This window comes from Xenopus laevis, chromosome 3L, assembly GCF_017654675.1.
Source record: "Xenopus laevis strain J_2021 chromosome 3L, Xenopus_laevis_v10.1, whole genome shotgun sequence".
NCBI lineage: Eukaryota > Metazoa > Chordata > Amphibia > Anura > Pipidae > Xenopus > Xenopus laevis.
Genome location: NC_054375.1, coordinates 135,306,896 through 135,326,708, shown reverse-complemented (window position 1 = coordinate 135,326,708; position 19,813 = coordinate 135,306,896). Strand labels below are relative to the sequence as shown.

Genomic DNA, 19,813 nt, shown 5'->3' with positions numbered 1-19,813 from the left:
CACAGCTCTAACACATACTACACAGCTCTAACACATACTACACACAGCTCTAACACATACTACACAGCACTAACACATATTACACAGCACTAACACATACTACACACAGCTCTAACACATACTACACAGCACTAACACATACTACACAGCACTAACACATTCTACACACAGCTCTAACACATACTACACACAGCTCTAACACATACTACACACAGCACTAACACATACTACACAGCTCTAACACATGCTACACACAGCTCTAACACATACTACACACAGCTCTAACACATACTACACAGCACTAACACATAATACACAGCACTAACACATTCTACACACAGCTCTAACACATACTACACAGCACTAACACATACTACACAGCTCTAACACATACTACACACAGCTCTAACACATACTACACAGCACTAACACATACTACACAGCTCTAACACATACTACACATAGCTCTAACACATACTACACAGCACTAACACATACTACACAGCTCTAACACATACTACACAGCTCTAACACATACTACACACAGCTCTAACACATACTACACAGCACTAACACATATTACACAGCACTAACACATACTACACACAGCTCTAACACATACTACACAGCACTAACACATACTACACAGCACTAACACATTCTACACACAGCTCTAACACATACTACACAGCACTAACACATACTACACACAGCTCTAACACATACTACACACAGCACTAACACATACTACACAGCTCTAACACATGCTACACACAGCTCTAACACATACTACACACAGCTCTAACACATACTACACAGCACTAACACATAATACACAGCACTAACACATTCTACACACAGCTCTAACACATACTACACAGCACTAACACATACTACACAGCTCTAACACATACTACACACAGCTCTAACACATACTACACAGCACTAACACATACTACACAGCTCTAACACATACTACACATAGCTCTAACACATACTACACAGCACTAACACATACTACACAGCTCTAACACATACTACACAGCTCTAACACATACTACACACAGCTCTAACACATACTACACAGCACTAACACATATTACACAGCACTAACACATTCTACACACAGCTCTAACACATACTACACAGCACTAACACATACTACACAGCTCTAACACATACTACACACAGCTCTAACACATACTACACAGCACTAACACATACTACACAGCTCTAACACATACTACACATAGCTCTAACACATACTACACAGCACTAACACATACTACACAGCTCTAACACATACTACACAGCTCTAACACATACTACACACAGCTCTAACACATACTACACAGCACTAACACATATTACACAGCACTAACACATACTACACACAGCTCTAACACATACTACACAGCACTAACACATACTACACAGCACTAACACATTCTACACACAGCTCTAACACATACTACACACAGCTCTAACACATACTACACACAGCACTAACACATACTACACAGCTCTAACACATGCTACACACAGCTCTAACACATACTACACACAGCTCTAACACATACTACACAGCACTAACACATAATACACAGCACTAACACATTCTACACACAGCTCTAACACATACTACACAGCACTAACACATACTACACAGCTCTAACACATACTACACACAGCTCTAACACATACTACACAGCACTAACACATACTACACAGCTCTAACACATACTACACATAGCTCTAACACATACTACACAGCACTAACACATACTACACAGCTCTAACACATACTACACAGCTCTAACACATACTACACACAGCTCTAACACATACTACACAGCACTAACACATATTACACAGCACTAACACATACTACACACAGCTCTAACACATACTACACAGCACTAACACATACTACACAGCACTAACACATTCTACACACAGCTCTAACACATACTACACACAGCTCTAACACATACTACACACAGCACTAACACATACTACACAGCTCTAACACATGCTACACACAGCTCTAACACATACTACACACAGCTCTAACACATACTACACAGCACTAACACATAATACACAGCACTAACACATTCTACACACAGCTCTAACACATACTACACAGCACTAACACATAATACACAGCACTAACACATTCTACACACAGCTCTAACACATACTACACAGCTCTAACACATACTACACACAGCTCTAACACATACTACACAGCACTAACACATACTACACAGCTCTAACACATACTACACATAGCTCTAACACATACTACACAGCACTAACACATACTACACAGCTCTAACACATACTACACAGCTCTAACACATACTACACACAGCTCTAACACATACTACACAGCACTAACACATATTACACAGCACTAACACATACTACACACAGCTCTAACACATACTACACAGCACTAACACATACTACACAGCACTAACACATTCTACACACAGCTCTAACACATACTACACAGCACTAACACATACTACACACAGCTCTAACACATACTACACACAGCACTAACACATACTACACAGCTCTAACACATGCTACACACAGCTCTAACACATACTACACACAGCTCTAACACATACTACACAGCACTAACACATAATACACAGCACTAACACATTCTACACACAGCTCTAACACATACTACACAGCACTAACACATACTACACAGCTCTAACACATACTACACACAGCTCTAACACATACTACACAGCACTAACACATACTACACAGCTCTAACACATACTACACATAGCTCTAACACATACTACACAGCACTAACACATACTACACAGCTCTAACACATACTACACAGCTCTAACACATACTACACACAGCTCTAACACATACTAAACAGCACTAACACATATTACACAGCACTTACACATACTACACACAGCTCTAACACATACTACACAGCACTAACACATACTACACAGCACTAACACATTCTACACACAGCTCTAACACATACTACACAGCACTAACACATACTACACAGCTCTAACACATACTACACAGCTCTAACACATACTACACACAGCTCTAACACATACTACACAGCACTAACACATATTACACAGCACTAACACATACTACACACAGCTCTAACACATACTACACAGCACTAACACATACTACACACAGCTCTAACACATACTACACACAGCTCTAACACATACTACACACAGCTCTAACACATACTACACAGCACTAACACATATTACACACAGCTCTAACACATACTACACAGCTCTAACACATACTACACAGCAGTAGCACATACTACACAGCACTAACACTGACACAACAGGAGAGATAAAGACTGTCACACCTCAGAGATGCACATAACTGGAAACCCCTGTCTTGCTTTGTTAGAGGAGCCCATTGGAATGTACCATTATCGGCTAAGGAACGTTCCACCGAGGTGACAGTACAGTGGAAGGAAGAGTGTGTGACCCTCTTTGGGCCTAATGCCACAACCTTCCCCTTTTTCTCTTTCTCTCATGCAGTATGGAAGCCTGACTCTGTAGAACTTACACTCTGTAGTTAATACACGTATAAGCAAAGTATAGCTGTTCCAGCTGTCCCACAGGTACTCCGTCCATGCACCTTATTTTTCAATATATAAATTCAAAACGGAGGACAAAAGGACAATATGCAGGATGACTGCCAATGTGCAATTTTATTGCTATCCACATGACATGTTTCGGGCACCACAGGCCCTTTACCTTTGCACATACTAACCTTTCTCTCTCTATCAATCTATCTACCAAGCACTATCTATCTATCAATCAATCAATCTATCTATCTATCTATCTATCATCTATCTATCTATCTATCTATCAATCAATCAATCAATCAATCTATCGCTCATCTATGTCTCTATCTATCTATATACTGTATCTCTCTAGATATCTATCATCTATCTATCTATTATCTATCTATCTCTCTCTATCTATCTATCTATCTATCTATCTATCGCTCATCTATCATGCCATCTGTCACCACTTCTCATAGTAATCTATGGGAACCACTGTGCCTGTAGACAGGCCTATAAGTTGCCAGTGAATTGATATCTGCATTGTTTATGTTAACAGGGATGAAATAACATTTTGCCCAACAAAATAAATATAATTTTTAGCAACATTCCAATTCACATTAATTTCGCATTTTCAGGGGTTTAAAATGTATCCGTAAATTTGTCTGTCCCTTTCTGTTCTCTACTCTGGTGGGTTTGACTTTTGAAACAATGTTTAAATTGGAATTATATTTATTAAATAGCTTTAGTCCAATGGGGATGTTTAATGAGTGTACAGTGCAAAGATGATTACAATGTTTTTTTTCTTTCATTATGCAAAGTGTTATTTTTTGGGTCTACTTCCCCTTTAAGCTTTAAGTATGAACAACAAGAACGGATCTGGTCAGTTCTACAGGGAAAATGGATTTTATCTAAAGCAGCTGCAGGTATAACTGTGCTCCCTCCATACGTGTCACAACCAGAGGGGTCAGTAGCCCATGGCCGCCCCAAACCTTGAGCCGTGTTTCCAATTTGAGATCAGAAGCCAATGGAAATGAGTTGGTGCTGCCAATCTAATCGTTATTTATTATGTGAATTTGTCAGATCCCCCTGGAGGAAGCAAGCCTGCCTCGACCAATCAGATTGTTTATTTTGCCCTAGGTGTGAAGTTCAAATGCTTCCTTTTCCCTGTGCCACATATTTCTCTAACTGTCACCCCCATCCACCAACACCCAGCTTGGCACTGAGAAAGAATTTAAATAGAAGTGACACTTCAGGAAGTGCAAAGTCCAGAGCAGATAAGAAGCCTGATAGGTTACTACCCCCCCCCCCCTGCTCCTGTGATGGGCTCAACACAGCAATAGTGACAGCAGCAAGTAAAGAAAATGGTTATAGGAGGAGTCTGGGAGAGAGTTGTATGAGCCCCTGTGTGTCCCAAGTTGTCCAATAAGGTTTGGCTGGGTTACACTTACACTAGGGACTTACTCCATTTCTGCTCCTTCTAGGGGCAGAGGCATAAATAAACTCCCTGGGCCCTCAAATATATTGTGCCCCATCCTATTTATTTATCTATCTTATCTAGTCATACACTGCCAAATATTTATCACCGTTTTATAATAGAATTATATAATTATAATTGGATCATGGGACAAAGGAACACATACTGTACGTCTCTCCCTACTATACCTGCTATCCCACAGCCACACTCCCTTCCCAGAGACTATTATCCCACTGTTACTATAGGCACCATCTCTCCCTACTATTACCTGCTATCCCACAGTCACACTCCCTTCCCAGAGACTATAAACCCACTGTTACTATAGGCACCATCTCTCCCTACTATACCTGCTATCCCACAGTCACACTCCCTTCCCAGAGACTATTATCCCACTGTTACTATAGGCACCATCTCTCCCTACTATACCTGCTATCCCACAGTCACACTCCCTTCCCAGAGACTATTATCCACTGTTACTATAGGTACCATCTCGCCCTACTATACCTGCTATCCCACAGCCACACTCCCTTCCCAGAGACTATTATCCCACTGTTACTATAGGCACCATCTCTCCCTACTATACCTGCTATCCCACAGTCACACTCCCTTCCCAGAGACTATTATCCCACTGTTACTATAGACACCATCTCTCCCTACTATACCTGCTATCCCACAGTCACACTCCCTTCCCAGAGACTATTATCCCACTGTTACTATAGGCACCATCTCTCCCTACTATACCTGCTATCCCACAGTCACACTCCCTTCCCAGAGACTATTATCCACTGTTACTATAGGCACCATCTCTCCCTACTATACCTGCTATCCCACAGTCACACTCCCTTCCCAGAGACTATTATCTACTGTTACTATAGGCACCATCCCTCCCTACTATACCTGCTATTCCCTTACTATGGAGATACATTTTATTATGCAAAGAAGCTGGGTGGAAACATGTTTATAACAATGATATTCAAGCAAGCAGAGAAGGGATCTGTCAGTATATTTTGATAGTCTGTAGAGGTTTTTAGTAGTTAATCTATTTTACTAACATGTTCCTAATGGATTGAGAGACTGGATTAGCAGACAGCCAGACTGAGAATCCCTATCCCCACGGAGATGCCCCACTACAAGTGTTTTCTGACAGGCAAAACAAACACTGACCTGTGAGTAACAATAGTACATCCCAGTGAGGCCACGCCCCCATAGCTCTAGAAAGAAACCCCACGACCGGTGGCCAAGTTGTACCTGGGGCTGCAGAACAGTTACCAAGGACCTTGTTATATGTACAGGCTACAGCAATAGGAAAGTTGTCTCTAATACTCATATCACAGCTGCAATATTGTTATTGACAATTATGTACTCACAGGGCTCTATAGATATCAGTGCTGCTTACAGAATTCTAGAATCAGCTTATTTATAGAGTTACACAGAATGAATCAGGAATATTGTAATCACTACAGGGAGGTTTACACGACTAATACACTGTACTGGTGACCCCAATAAATAACAGAGCTGTATGTCATTATTGTGTGTATATAGTGATAACATATTCCACAATGCTGTGGACATTTACATGGCTGTATATAATAACAGGGATTTATATGTTAATACCAGTATAGTATGGTATATCAGCTATGGGGCAGCACTTTACAGGACAATTCAAATCCAAAGGAGAGTTTTAGGCTAGGTGCTCCGCATCAGTAACCAACACAGCTTTCCCTAGTAACAAGAGATGGAAACAAATTGATACTTCATTCTTTCTTTATCATGTGTGGGGTTTTTTTAGCTTTTTATTCAGCAGCTCACCAGTCTGTAGTATCAGAAAGCTGGTTGCTAGGGTCCAAATTACCCTAGCAACCATGCATTGATTTGAATAAGAAACTGGAATATGAACAAAAGAGGGCCTGAATAGAAAGATGATTAATGTGCAATTGGTTTTCATTTGTTATTATTTGTGGTTGTTGAGTTATTTAGCTTTTTTTTTTTTTTTTTTTTTTTTTTAAAAAGCAACTTCAGTTAGAGAAAGAAAAAAAAACTCCTCTTCTATCAAGTACTAATAATGGTCTCCTAGAATCAATTCTCCTAATAATTACTAAATAAACAACTACCGGAGTTCAAATATCATGAAATTACCAGCTATTAAATGACACCGATCTATAATCAACCTTTAATTATTTCCAAAAACTCCTATTAGCTTTTTATTCAGCATCTCCAGTTACCAGTTTGCAATTTTCACAATCCGGTTGCTAGGGTCCTAATTACCCTAGCAACCATGCATTGATTTGAATAAGAGACAGGAATATGAATAGGAGAGGCCTGAATAGAAAGATGATCTTACAGAGCATTCGTTTTTTTAGATGGGGTCAGTGACCCCCATTTGAAAGCTGGAAAGAGTGAGAAGAAAAAGGCAAATAAAAAAATATATATATATAATGAAGAACAAATTGAAAAGTGGCTTAGCATTAGTCATTCTTTACCATATTAAAAGTTTAGGGGTGAACCATCCCTTCAAAGGGGTTGTTCACCTTTCCATTAAACTTTTAGTGTCACTAGAAAGTGATATTCTGACTATTTGCAATTGGATTTAATTTTTTTATTGTTTGGGGTTATTTGGAGTTATTTAGCTTTTTATTCAGCAGCCCCCAGGTTTGCAATTTGAATAAAAGACTAGGAGAAGGGCGTAATAGATAGAATAGTAATAAAAAGTAGCAATAACAATATATGTGTAGCCTTACAGAGCATTTGTTATTTAGATGGGGTCAGTGACCCCCATTTAAAAGCTGGGAAGCTTCAGAAGGAGAAGGAAAATAATTCAAAGCTATAAAAATAAATAAATAATGAAGACCAATTAAAAAGATGCTTAGAATTGGCCAGTCTATAATATACTAAAATGTTTAAAGGTGAACCACCTGGCTCCTTGACTTCTACTTGTGGGGACCCACTGCTGCTTTCTTGATAGTAAAGGCAGAATGTAAAAGACAAGTAAGGAGCAAGATAATAGGTAAGTTTTTTTAAAAAATTTACCTATACTAGATAAGGAGCAAGAAGCATTAGCACAGATGTGAATGAGGCCAGTGAGATTGATGGCGATAGAGAGGCTCCGATATTCCTGGTGCGTAAAGGCGCTCGCTATGGATGCGTAAAGTCGATTTACTGCAGGAACCCGGGATAACCCTGATAAGACTGAGACATGAGTTTACTATAGAGCAGCTTGTGCTGTGGGGTCAGCTGTGGCTTCCAGTGTGATTGCTCTCATATCTTGGTTGTTAATCTCTAGGCTAAATAATGAGCCTCCCCTGCCTGCTCCTTGTTTGTTGCATTGATTGTTCCACTGTAGGGCAGAAATAATCCAGGCAAGGGGCTGCACTAGGCATTTAATAGGGCTGGGTGGGTAATTGGGGGAGGTGGGACGTTGGCCAATAGGTATTCTAGGGCTGGTCACTGGCTCATTACAGACACTCAGGGAGAAACACCTTGGGACAGAGCCCCCCTCAGGTGAGCAGGGAGACCGCTTTAACCCCATGCTCCCTTCCATTCATCCCGACATACACCCCAGACATGCTCCCCAGCCCCGCTACCTCTACCCCCTTCTCAGTTAAGGACATCCTGAGGCTGGAGCTGCTCCAACAGAGCGATGGGCAAGTGGAGGTCGCCCCTGCACGAACCGACCCTGCTGCCACCGACCCCCCACACACTGCAGCTGGAAGGAGCGAGCTCATAGAGGGGGACAGGGAGTCCCCGGGAGTTGCCTGCGAATCCCCCCAAATTGAAGATCTGGATTTCTCCCAGGAGCAAAGTGAGTGCTCAAATGATCTGCTTATTTGGGAGGGAAAAATCACACACAGAGACATAAAATAAATATATTATATCGTAACCAAATACATTCCAGCAAAGTCAAGATCTGACATTTAAATAGAACATGTGATCGAGTTCCTACTATCCACTTCTTTTCTTAAATAGGAATTAAATCACCAGAAAACCCAAATAGACAAAAAAATTAAAAAAAAGCTGAGAGTCTTGTATGATGTATAGAAGAAATAATATAAGTATCAGCCTTTATCATGAAATTATTATGTTTCTGTAACATTTATCATTTACACCTAATAGACAATTAGTTATACACAGTACTTATACTTTCTATACGATTTCATCTCAGTTCGTTCCATGTATAAATAGTGTATCGATATATATAATATATATGCAATATGTATACATGAACGAACTGAGATGAAATAATATATATAGATAGATAGATAGATAGATAGATATATTTGTGCAGATTTTACAGCAAAGCCCTGACTCTCTCCGATTTGTATACTAAGATCAGGACTAAGATCTTGTTAATATTGCTACAATTATTCGTTATTATTTCATGATTTATCAGTCGCTGAGTACGTTTTTCCCCCCAACTTTTGTTGTAATGTAAAATGCGGCTGCAAGTAAAGAAAGTCTAATTTATTTATAGCAGCGTTTTATTATTGCAATTGATTTTTTTTTTCGTTTATAAATGTGATAAATTCTTCCAAATCTTAAAGGAAAAGTAACATCAAAATGGTTTTTTTTTGTTTTTTTAAAAAAAAATCGTTAGTATAGATCGAAAAAAAACCACCAGGACAAATTAAAATTCAAAATAGCAAAGCCTTTATTAATTAAGAAACGTCTCAGTTTATTCGTCCCCGAACCCAATCAAAGCAAAATACATAAAGAAACGAGGGTTTTCTGTTCGTGGTTATATTTAAATTCTAGTAATTCTATTTACTCTACATTTCCCTGTACGGGGTTTAGAAAAAGGAATTGAGATGAAAAAAATAAAACGAAATCTGGAAGGAAATATAAATACTGGAGAATCTGAACGTTATTGGACAGCAATAGTGTTCGGCTAAAAAACGCATACTTAAAACGAAATCAAAATTATTATACGATATACAAAAATGTATTTATTAATAAAAACGAAATATTTGTATTCAGATATTCACTAGAAACAAAAGAAAGAGGTTGCAGATTCCTACTACCACTTTATTTGAAATAACCAGCAGCATTAGGAAGAGTTTCCGAAATGTTCCTCTGAGTAATTTTTGCGCTAATTTACGCAGCACTGGGGATTATTTCTGTGAAGGACTCTTGTGCTGTTTCGTTTTCAGTAGGAACGGTGGTTAAATAGTTAATAAACTATAAAAATAAAAAATATGAATGAAATTTAAGATGATTTGGATAAAGAACCCTACAAAAATCTTTTCGATTTTGAGTAATATTTGTGCGCCCAGTTCTATCTCTGGCACCTTCTATAGTTATTGCGCCCGGAAAAAAAAAAAAGTGGTAACAGCAAATGCACATTTCTGTTATTTGTTTACTTATTTAATATATTGTTTCTGGGCTGTCCCCAAAGAATAATAATCACCCCATCGCTGATAAGTAAAAAAATAAAAAAAAGATGAAGAACTCAATTAATAAATACATATATGGTGTATAAGCAGAGATACTATTACTCCTTATATAATGCAACAATGAGCTGTTGATTTGTTGGTTTATTTACAATTGTAAAGGGTTGGTTCAACTAACTTTTAAGAGCTTTTCGGGGAGCAGTTCGGGGAGATAGTCGCGCAAAAGACATGGTGATAAGTCGCCAGGCGACAAAATCTCCCCGAATCTCCTCGTCTGGCCTTACCCTTAGTGTGTTATAGAATGGACAGTTCTAAGCAACTTTTCAATTGGCCTTCACTTCTTGAATTATTTGCCTTCTTCTGACTCTTTCCAACATTCAAATGAGGGTCACTGACCCCATCTAAAAACAAATGGTCTGTAAGGGTAGGGGCACACTGGGCAATTCGGGGAGATTTATTCGCCTGGCAACTAATCGCCTCGTCTTCGCAGCGACCAATCTCCCCCGAACCCCTTCCATCTGTCTTGCGTCGGCTAAAATGAAAAATCACCTGCGCTAAAGCACATGCGGCGATTCATTTTCCGAAGTTGCCTCACAAGGAAACTTCGGGCTACTTCGGAATACAAAGCGCTGCGTGTGCTTTAGCGCAGGTGATTTTTCATTTTAGCCGGCGCACCCCGAATCGCCCAGTGTGCCCCTACCCCTAGGCTACACATTTATTGTTATAGTCACCATTTATTACTAATATTTCTTTTCAGGCCTCCCCTATCATATTCCAGTTCCTTATTCAAATCAATGCATGGTTATCCAGAAAAAATATAGTATCCCAAAACGCTCCGCCCGCTTGGCTCAGGAAAAGGGTGCAACTTTCCTCGATCAGGTCACCAGTATCCTGATATCTGTAACTTGATTTGTAGAGAAATGAGGAGAGCACTCTGCAAGCAAATATGCTGTGGTTATCTTTTTATTGCTTGACTACTTGTACACGACATGTTTCGGGCCTATATGCCCTTTACAAGTGGTAACACTTGATAAAGGGCATATAGGCCCGAAACATGTCGTGTACAAGTAGTCAAGCAATAAAAAGATAACCACAGCATATTTGCTTGCAGAGTGCTCTCCTCATTTCTCTACAAATCAATGCATGGTTACTAGGGTAATTTGGACCCTAGCAACAAGATTACTGAAATGGTAAACTAGAGAGTTGCTGAATAAAAGCTAAAAAAAACCTCAAAAAAACAAATCATAAAAAATTAAAACCAATTGCAAATTGACTCAGAAAATCACTCTCTACATCATACTAAAAGTTAATTTAATGGTGAACAAACCCATTAATGTTATGGGTCATTGTATACATGACAAGGTACATCTTTCTCTGCTATTCATGTTGAAAAAATTTAATAAAATAAAAGTTAAAGGAAAAAAGAAATAGAAATGATAAATTTCAAATGTAGGATGGTTTCCATGATTATCCATGACTCTGTATATCCTCAGGGTAGAGATAAGTGGGGAGGAAACAAAATAAAAGCCCTGCTCAAGTTTCTTACTAAAACTCCCAGCACCGCAGTAATTTGCCTGTTAGGGCAGAGACACACGCTCAGATTCGGGGAGATTTAGTCGCCCGGCAATAAATTGCCTTTTCTTCTGGGCGACTAATCTCCCCAAACTGCCTCCCTCCAGCTAGAATCAAAATCACTGGAGGAATGGCACTCGGAGCAATTCGTTTTCGGAAGTCGCCCGAAGTTTCCTCAGGAAGCATCTTTGGGCGACTTCGGAAAACAAAGCACACCAATTGCCATCCCGCCGACACCATCGATTTACATTGTAGCAGGCGGGAGGCAGTTTGGGGAGATTAGTCACCCTGAAGAAGAGAAGGTGTGTCGCTGGGCGACTAATCTCCCCGAATCTGAGCATGTGTCTCTGCTAGGGATGCACCGAATCCAGGATTCGGTTTTCGGATTCGGCCTTTTTCAGCAGAATTCGGATTCGGCCGAATCTTTCTGCCCTGCCAAACCGAATCCAAATCCTAATTTGCATATGCGAATTAGGGGCAGTGAGGGAAATCGCGTGACTTTTTTTGTCACAAAACAACAAGTAAAAATGTTTTCCACTTCCCACCCCTAATTTGCAAATGAAAATTAGGATTCGGATTCGGTTCAGTATTCGGCTGAATCCAAAATAGTGGATTCGGTGCATCCCTAGTCTCTGCCCTTTTCGAGGGTTTCGGTTTGTATTTTCCCCAGAATTTAGAATTATATGCATTGCACTTTCTACAAAAATCTGCAGGTAGATATGAGATCAAATACAAAGGGGCCCATTCACTAAACACTAGTGCCAATCACCAATTTTCCTTCCAATAAAACTCTAATGTTATAGAACTTTATCAGTGTTAATATCTGTAGGGAAGCATTAGTAACCCCAAGCACGGCATGATTACTCTATTCACTAAGCTTAAAACCTGGTACTAACAAACAGTACTGCCTGGTATAGGGGGAAATTGGTTTAAAATAGAACAAATATATATTTACACACATTTCAAACACACCATATAAAATAAAAACTGCTGGGTGAAGGTCTCATGTGACCAAAAGGCTAAAAACAAACCCCTGTTTTCAGCAGTATACAATTGAACCCCAATTTTATGTTTTTTAGGGGACCAAAAAAATGGTTTAAAATTCCAGAAAATGTTCAGGAAAACGTATATAATATATAGGTGGGACCAAAAAAAAACTGTAAAATTAGGAAAAATTCAAAATCAGGGGGTATAACGTTGAGGTTTCACTGTATTTATTTATATTTATATATTTATTATATATACACACATATCTATATATATATCTATATATATATATATATATATATATATATATATATATATATATATATATACACATATGCATCTGTGTCCTTTTAAATGAGCATTGTGTTTTTAAAATTTGAGGATGGTAAAATTACTATTTCAACATGAGTTTCATGAAAGGGCCTTGTGCAGAACATGCTTTTTGTCTATTGTTTTAATTAGAAAATATTGTGTTTTATTGAACTAAACACATCAGCCAGTTCCTGTCTCTGTTTTTTTTTGTGTCCCAGTTTTTATTTCTTGGTTTGTCTTATTATCTGTTGTGTAAGTGAAGAGGGATTCAAATATAATAATAAACAGACGAGCACAGGATTGTAGAGGAAGGGGCTGCCGTGGGGAGTTGTATGGCGTCTCTCTCATTCAGCCCGATCTTATAAATACTTTGCAAGAAATTACTTGCCTGCTGTCTTCTCTTATATATATATATATATATATATATATATATATATATATATATATATATATATATATATATATATAATGTTCCCTTTGGAGTTTACAGTTATAATATTATAGTACAAAAATGTGGTGAATAACCTGTAAAATAAATCCTTATAAATAGTATTTTAGTGATGTCATTGATTATAAATGGCACCTACTGATGTCGCTTGTATCACTTAATATTAACATTGTGTATTCTATGAAATATTGTGTCCTTTAATGTATCCATGCACTGGGCCTGCAGTAGTGATGTGTGGGCCGGCTCAATACCAGCTGCTCAGGTGGGTTGGGGCCAGTGTCGGACTGGCCCACAGGGATACCAGGGAAACTCCAGGTGGGCCCAGGTGTCAGTGGCCCTTATTCTGCTAGACATTTGGCCTATTTCATGGTCATTCATTATTTCTATGAGAACAAAGAGGCTAAATTGATGGAATAATAGATTATAATATGTAAAGAAAAGAGACTAGGAGGTTGAGTGAGGAGAGGAAGAAAATAATACTGAGAGTGGGTCCCTGGTCTAAAGTTATTTGGAGGGTCCCTGTCCAACACTGGATGGGGCTGACTATGCTGCTCCCCTATAGTGGGTCGCAGGGAGGTTCAGGTTGAGCTCTTCTATCTGCTCTCCCCTCCTGATACATTAGACTGTGGCTTCCAGTTTTATAGACTCACACATGCCCTGCCCCTTTTGTGACATCATTGGCGGGTAGGGATGGGCGAATTTGACCCGTTTCGTTTCGACAAAATTTTACCGGCAGCAAAATGTTGCCGACGCCCATTAAAGTATATGGGCGTCCAAAAACATTTGTCGCGCGTCTTTTAATTTTGAGGCACGACGCCATACAAGTCTATGGGCGTCATTTTATTGGCGAAACAAGGTGAAAAAGTTCGCCCATCCCTATTGGCGGGTCTATAAATGGAGGTGGGAAGGCGGGTCGGCGGGTTGAGGTTTTCTCAAGCCACACATCACTAGCCTGTAGCCCTATGGCTTAATCAGGGTATAGAATGCCTTAGTGACTTCTAATCCTTATATTTTACAACAGTGTGTAATACATAAAACCATCAATAGTCTCAAAAATATATCCTTTTACATTCGCCCCTTGATGTTCCTGCACCCAGAAACATTGCCTCGGCTTGGGTGCAGGCATTTCAACGCTAAATCCAGTGCGTTTCTAAATCCGCCACATCTGTCTGCAACTCTGCACCCAAGCAGAGGCAATGTATTTGGGTGCAGGCACATCAAGGAGTGGATTCTTGCAGAGATCTGCTGTGCCTGGTCTTAGCCTTATGGTTTTCATTAATTATAAATGCATTTAGAGGCAGATTTTTGAAAAAGCGAGATTAGAGCTCACTACAGGAAAAAACGCAGTTACTTTCAGTTCATTCCTATGGGATTTGTAGAAGCATATTTAGCAATGGACAAAAGTTACGGTTCACCATTTGATACAGTTCTAAAAATCCCATAGGAATGAATTGAAAGTTTTTCCTGTGCCCCTAAGTGATATTATTAATCAGTTGGGCTCATTTATTAACACTGGGCAAATTTGCACCTGGGCAGTAACCCATAGCAACCAGTCAGCCAGCTGCAGGTTGAGCAATGAAAGTGGACCTCTGATTGGTTGCCATGGGTTACTGCCCACAAGCAAATTTGCCCAGTGTTTATAAATGAGCCCCGGTAACTACAGGTGCAGACACAGAAGAGCATGCATGGCATCTGATTGGCTGATTCAAACAAGAATCAGTCCTGTGTGGCATTAGTCTTACTCCATGGCTGGGGCTGGAGGCCATAGATGTAATGATGCAGTTGGGTAATTTGGGAGGTTTTAGCCAAATTGCCTTATAATTGTTAGATCTATGGACCTCTCATCTGCAATTTTCCTGTGTGATCCAATCAGAAATCAATCTGACTAGATATAAAAGGATCCTGATAACTTCCCTTGGCCATCAGCAGACTGGAAGTGCTGGGGGCCCACCACACTGATCTCCTTGGCTGGTACCTAAAATAGGTCAGTGCCTTCAGCATCATACCCAAACATCAAACACTTTGTTGACATCTGCAGCTCTAGAAGTCACTTTGTGTCCTTGATGGGTTTGGGGCAGCACAATGGACTCTGGGGTTTTATATTGAAGTAGGGCAACTTATTTTTATTTATTTTGTATTTACTGTAGGGATTACAGTATCAATTTAACCATTAGGGCAGAGACACACACTCAGATTCGGGGAGATTAGTCGCCCGGAGACAAATCTCCTCTTCTTAGGGGCGACTAATCTCCACAAACTGCCTTCCCAATGTAAATCGCTGGCGAGATGGCACTTTTATAGCGCTTTGTTTTCCGAAGAAGAGGAGATTTGTCGCCAGGCGACTAATTTCCCGAATCTGAGCGTGTGTCTCTGCCCTTAGGGTGGTGGCAGATGGGGAGATGAGTCCCCCAGCGACAAATCTCCTCTAAATGTGGGCGACGTAATCTCCCCTCACTGCCTTCATATTCAAGAATAAGAATCGCCGGCAGGATTACTTCGGTGAGGCAACTTCGGAAATGCAAATCGATCCCGCCGGCCATTTGTATTCTTGAATATGAAAGCAGTGAGGGGAGATTACTCACTGGGCGACTCATCTCCTTGTCTGCCACCACCCTAATCAGGTAAGGAAAGAACAACAGAGTAAATAGAAAGAAAACCTTTGTGTAAATACTATAATTCCACAGTTCTGCTCTAGATCAATGCATTGTATGTGCAGTAAATGGGAAATGTGTGTGTCACTCTCTCTTTCTCTCTGTGTTCTAATCCAGGTGGTTATTTTGGGGGCACAGTGAGAGGGGGCCCCCCCGAGCGGCTCCAGCACAGACAGAGGAGGAAGCCCAGAGTGCTTTTCTCCCAGATGCAGGTGTTTCAATTGGAGAGAAGATTCAAGCAGCAGAGGTATCTGTCCGCCCCTGAGAGGGAGCAGCTGGCTTTGGCCTTAAAGCTCACGTCCACCCAGGTGAAGATCTGGTTCCAGAACAGAAGATACAAGTGCAAGAGACAGAAACAGGACCTGTCCCTGGAGCTTGCTGGGCACCCAATCCCCCCACGCAGGGTGGCAGTGCCAGTGCTGGTTAGGGACGGCAAACCTTGCCTGGGGCACACTCAGACATTTGCTTCTCCTTATAATGTCTCTGCCAATCCTTACACTTACCCCGTCTGCTATGGCAATTACACCAACAGCCCTTATTACTCAGGTGCACCCAGTGTGCCAACCATGGGGAGTCCTGCACAGCTGATCAGTATGAATACCACATCTGTGCCAAGCAGTGCCCAGCAAGGACAGTTACAGGCCACACAGCAAGGGATCAGGGCCTGGTGAGGAGGAGGAGGGGCAATGATTTTGGCTTCTACGTCGATAGGCTATTGCACCCAGATCTGCCCAATTGTGGACTTGTTTATTGTCTCAGGAGGCTTCACTGACATATCCAACATGGCATCCACCCTGCTATGGCCTGGTAACAATTATTAATATGCAGTGAGAAGACTTCCATACAACTTCTCAGGATCGGTGTTCTGGGGGTATCATCAATTCTTGCATAAAGATTGATTTAACACTAAAAATGCAAATATTGCTGAGGCTTCTGGGATATAGAGCCAATTACTCCTTTTATACATGACTATAATGAGGGTTCCAGTGTAGGGCCCATTCTCAGCAACAGAAGAGTATTTCCTCCAATATGACTTTTATTGCATTTATTGATTTATTTCCCATAATTCAGCAAATCAGAACTTTAGTGTAATATATATATCTATATATACTGTATGTATATATATATATATATATATATATATATATATATATATATATATATATATATATATATATATATTCTTGTGGTTTCAAGCTCACTGACCCCCAAAATGACTATAAAAATCATGTAACGGAGTGTTAAGTGTATGAAAATATATATTTGCTAATAAAATGTACTCACAGTGTGTCCAGCAGCGTAAAATATATTTTTGCAGGACAAACAACTTAAATTAAACAATTTATTTAAGTGAAGCTGTGCTTTGGGCACTTGGCAGTTTCCTGAAGCAAAGTTCACTGTAAGGGGCAGATTTATCAAGGGTCGAATTTCGAAATTTTTCAGAAGGACCAACTGAAATTAAACTGTTTTTTTTTTTTTGGCTGAATAGGTCAGTTTTCAATCGAATAGGGCAGTTTTCGAACTAATTTGAATCGTACGATTCAACGTTTTTCCCCCAAAAAAAAGATTTTTCAAAGTCCACCAATTGACTCCAAATAGGTTCTAGGAGTTCCCCCATAGGCTAAAACAGCAATTCGGCAGGTGTTAGATGGCGAATGGTCGAATTTTTAAAGAGACAGTACATGATAAATTTCAAAATTAGAATCGAATTTGGACTATTCCCTAGTCGCAAAAATAAGTTCCAAATTTGAATTTTTTAAATTTGAATTTTCACTTCGACCTTTGATAAATCTGCCCCCTAGTTTCCACTATCCCGTGTTGTATTTTTTACCTGAGAATACAAATGTAAAGAAGATAATTTACGTATTCAAAACACAGGGAATATTATACTCCCTATTGTAAAATATAAGGATATTAGAAGTCCCCATAGGTGGCCAGGGGTTCATTATTTTCAAGAACAGACAATGACAATGACCCCAGAGACATCACTAAGCACCATATATATGTTTATAGTCATAGCTCTTGTGTTTTGTATCCTTATATATGATGAGTATTCTGTAAATTATATATATATCGAATAAAGTACCGACTAATGTAAAATAAATGATACTATAAATCACCAAGGCGTTCTATCACCATATAAAGGAACGAGGCTGAAGGCTGTGCTTTTATAAAGGTCATGGAACTTCAAGGTAAGGAATTACATCACTAAGCACCGATTATAACTGATGACATCACTAAGCGTCTTTTATAAAAATATCATTTAAAGAATATTGATGGCTCTTTTGTATCATATCCTTATAATGTATGACATCGCTAAACACCAATTATGTCATCAGTGATGTCATCAATTATAAACTGGTGCTTAGTGATGTAGTGACCCCCATCGTTTTGTTACTGTATGAAGATACCAGTATCATTGATTGCTGCTCTGGTGATAGGGTTTCTGGGTGCACTATAATCCGTACAATATAGAGGAAATTAAAGGGGACTCAAAGTGTCGAGGACAACTATTTGCCTTCTATGAACATAGAAGAAATGTTCCTTTAAATGTCAACTTTTGTATTTTTTTACTGTAAATTTTCACAGACAGTTATTCCATTTTAAGCTGCTTGCATTTTCTAGGCTGCTCACGAGAGCCGCATGCACTTTGCACTGTAGCAGGTGGATCAGTCACCATCTGGGGGTAGGTGGAGTGTCAGCGAGACGCTAGATGGACCTGTTAGAGAACTGCAGTTTATCTTTCCATGCTGTGTCGGGCTACTGTACTCCTGGAGAAAGAAGGACACACTACTGCTTATTTGTAACACACACAGGTACCAGAGAAGGGCCAATTGAAAAGGATTTGGCAAATGTGGAGGAGATTATTGCCCCTGTGTTTGATACACAGGCTCATTGGGTCAGAGAAAATCACTGCAATTTAGTGGAGAGGTTTCTGCCAATAAATTAGCCAGTACTCCACTAAATGATAGGGCCAGGGCTTGAACACCCCAGGTCACCCTGAAAAATGTATTTCTGGACTCCCAACTCCCCAGCCACAAGCGCAATTCTCCCCCTTTAATCTTCACCAAAAGCTTTCCCACTTTTCTTCTTCTGACTCCAGCTTTCCAATGGGGGTCACTGACTCCATCTAAAAAAACAAAGGCTCTGTAAGGCTACACAATACAATACACGATTTATCATACTCTGGCCCTTTAAGAACGCAAATTTGACTATTCGCCACCTAAAACCTGCCGAGTTCATGTATAAGTTAATGGGAAAGGACCAGGCATCAATTTGAACGTTAGTAGCCTTCCTGACATTCAGTTTTTTTTGGAGAAAAAACTCAAATTGAGTTTAGTATGATTCGATTCGAGTTTACGAGTCGGTAAGATTAGTTTG

General features: G+C 39.8%; 1 protein-coding gene across 1 annotated transcript; it reads left to right on the top strand.

Annotated features, from left to right (window-relative positions):
• Nucleotides 1-8,639: 8,639 nt before the first annotated feature.
• Nucleotides 8,640-17,103, top strand: nkx2-6.L (NK2 homeobox 6 L homeolog). Its single transcript, NM_001085699.1, is given in 2 exon segments — nt 8,640-8,877; nt 16,550-17,103. Coding segments are annotated over 2 exon segments (792 nt in total).
• Nucleotides 17,104-19,813: the final 2,710 nt, after the last annotated feature.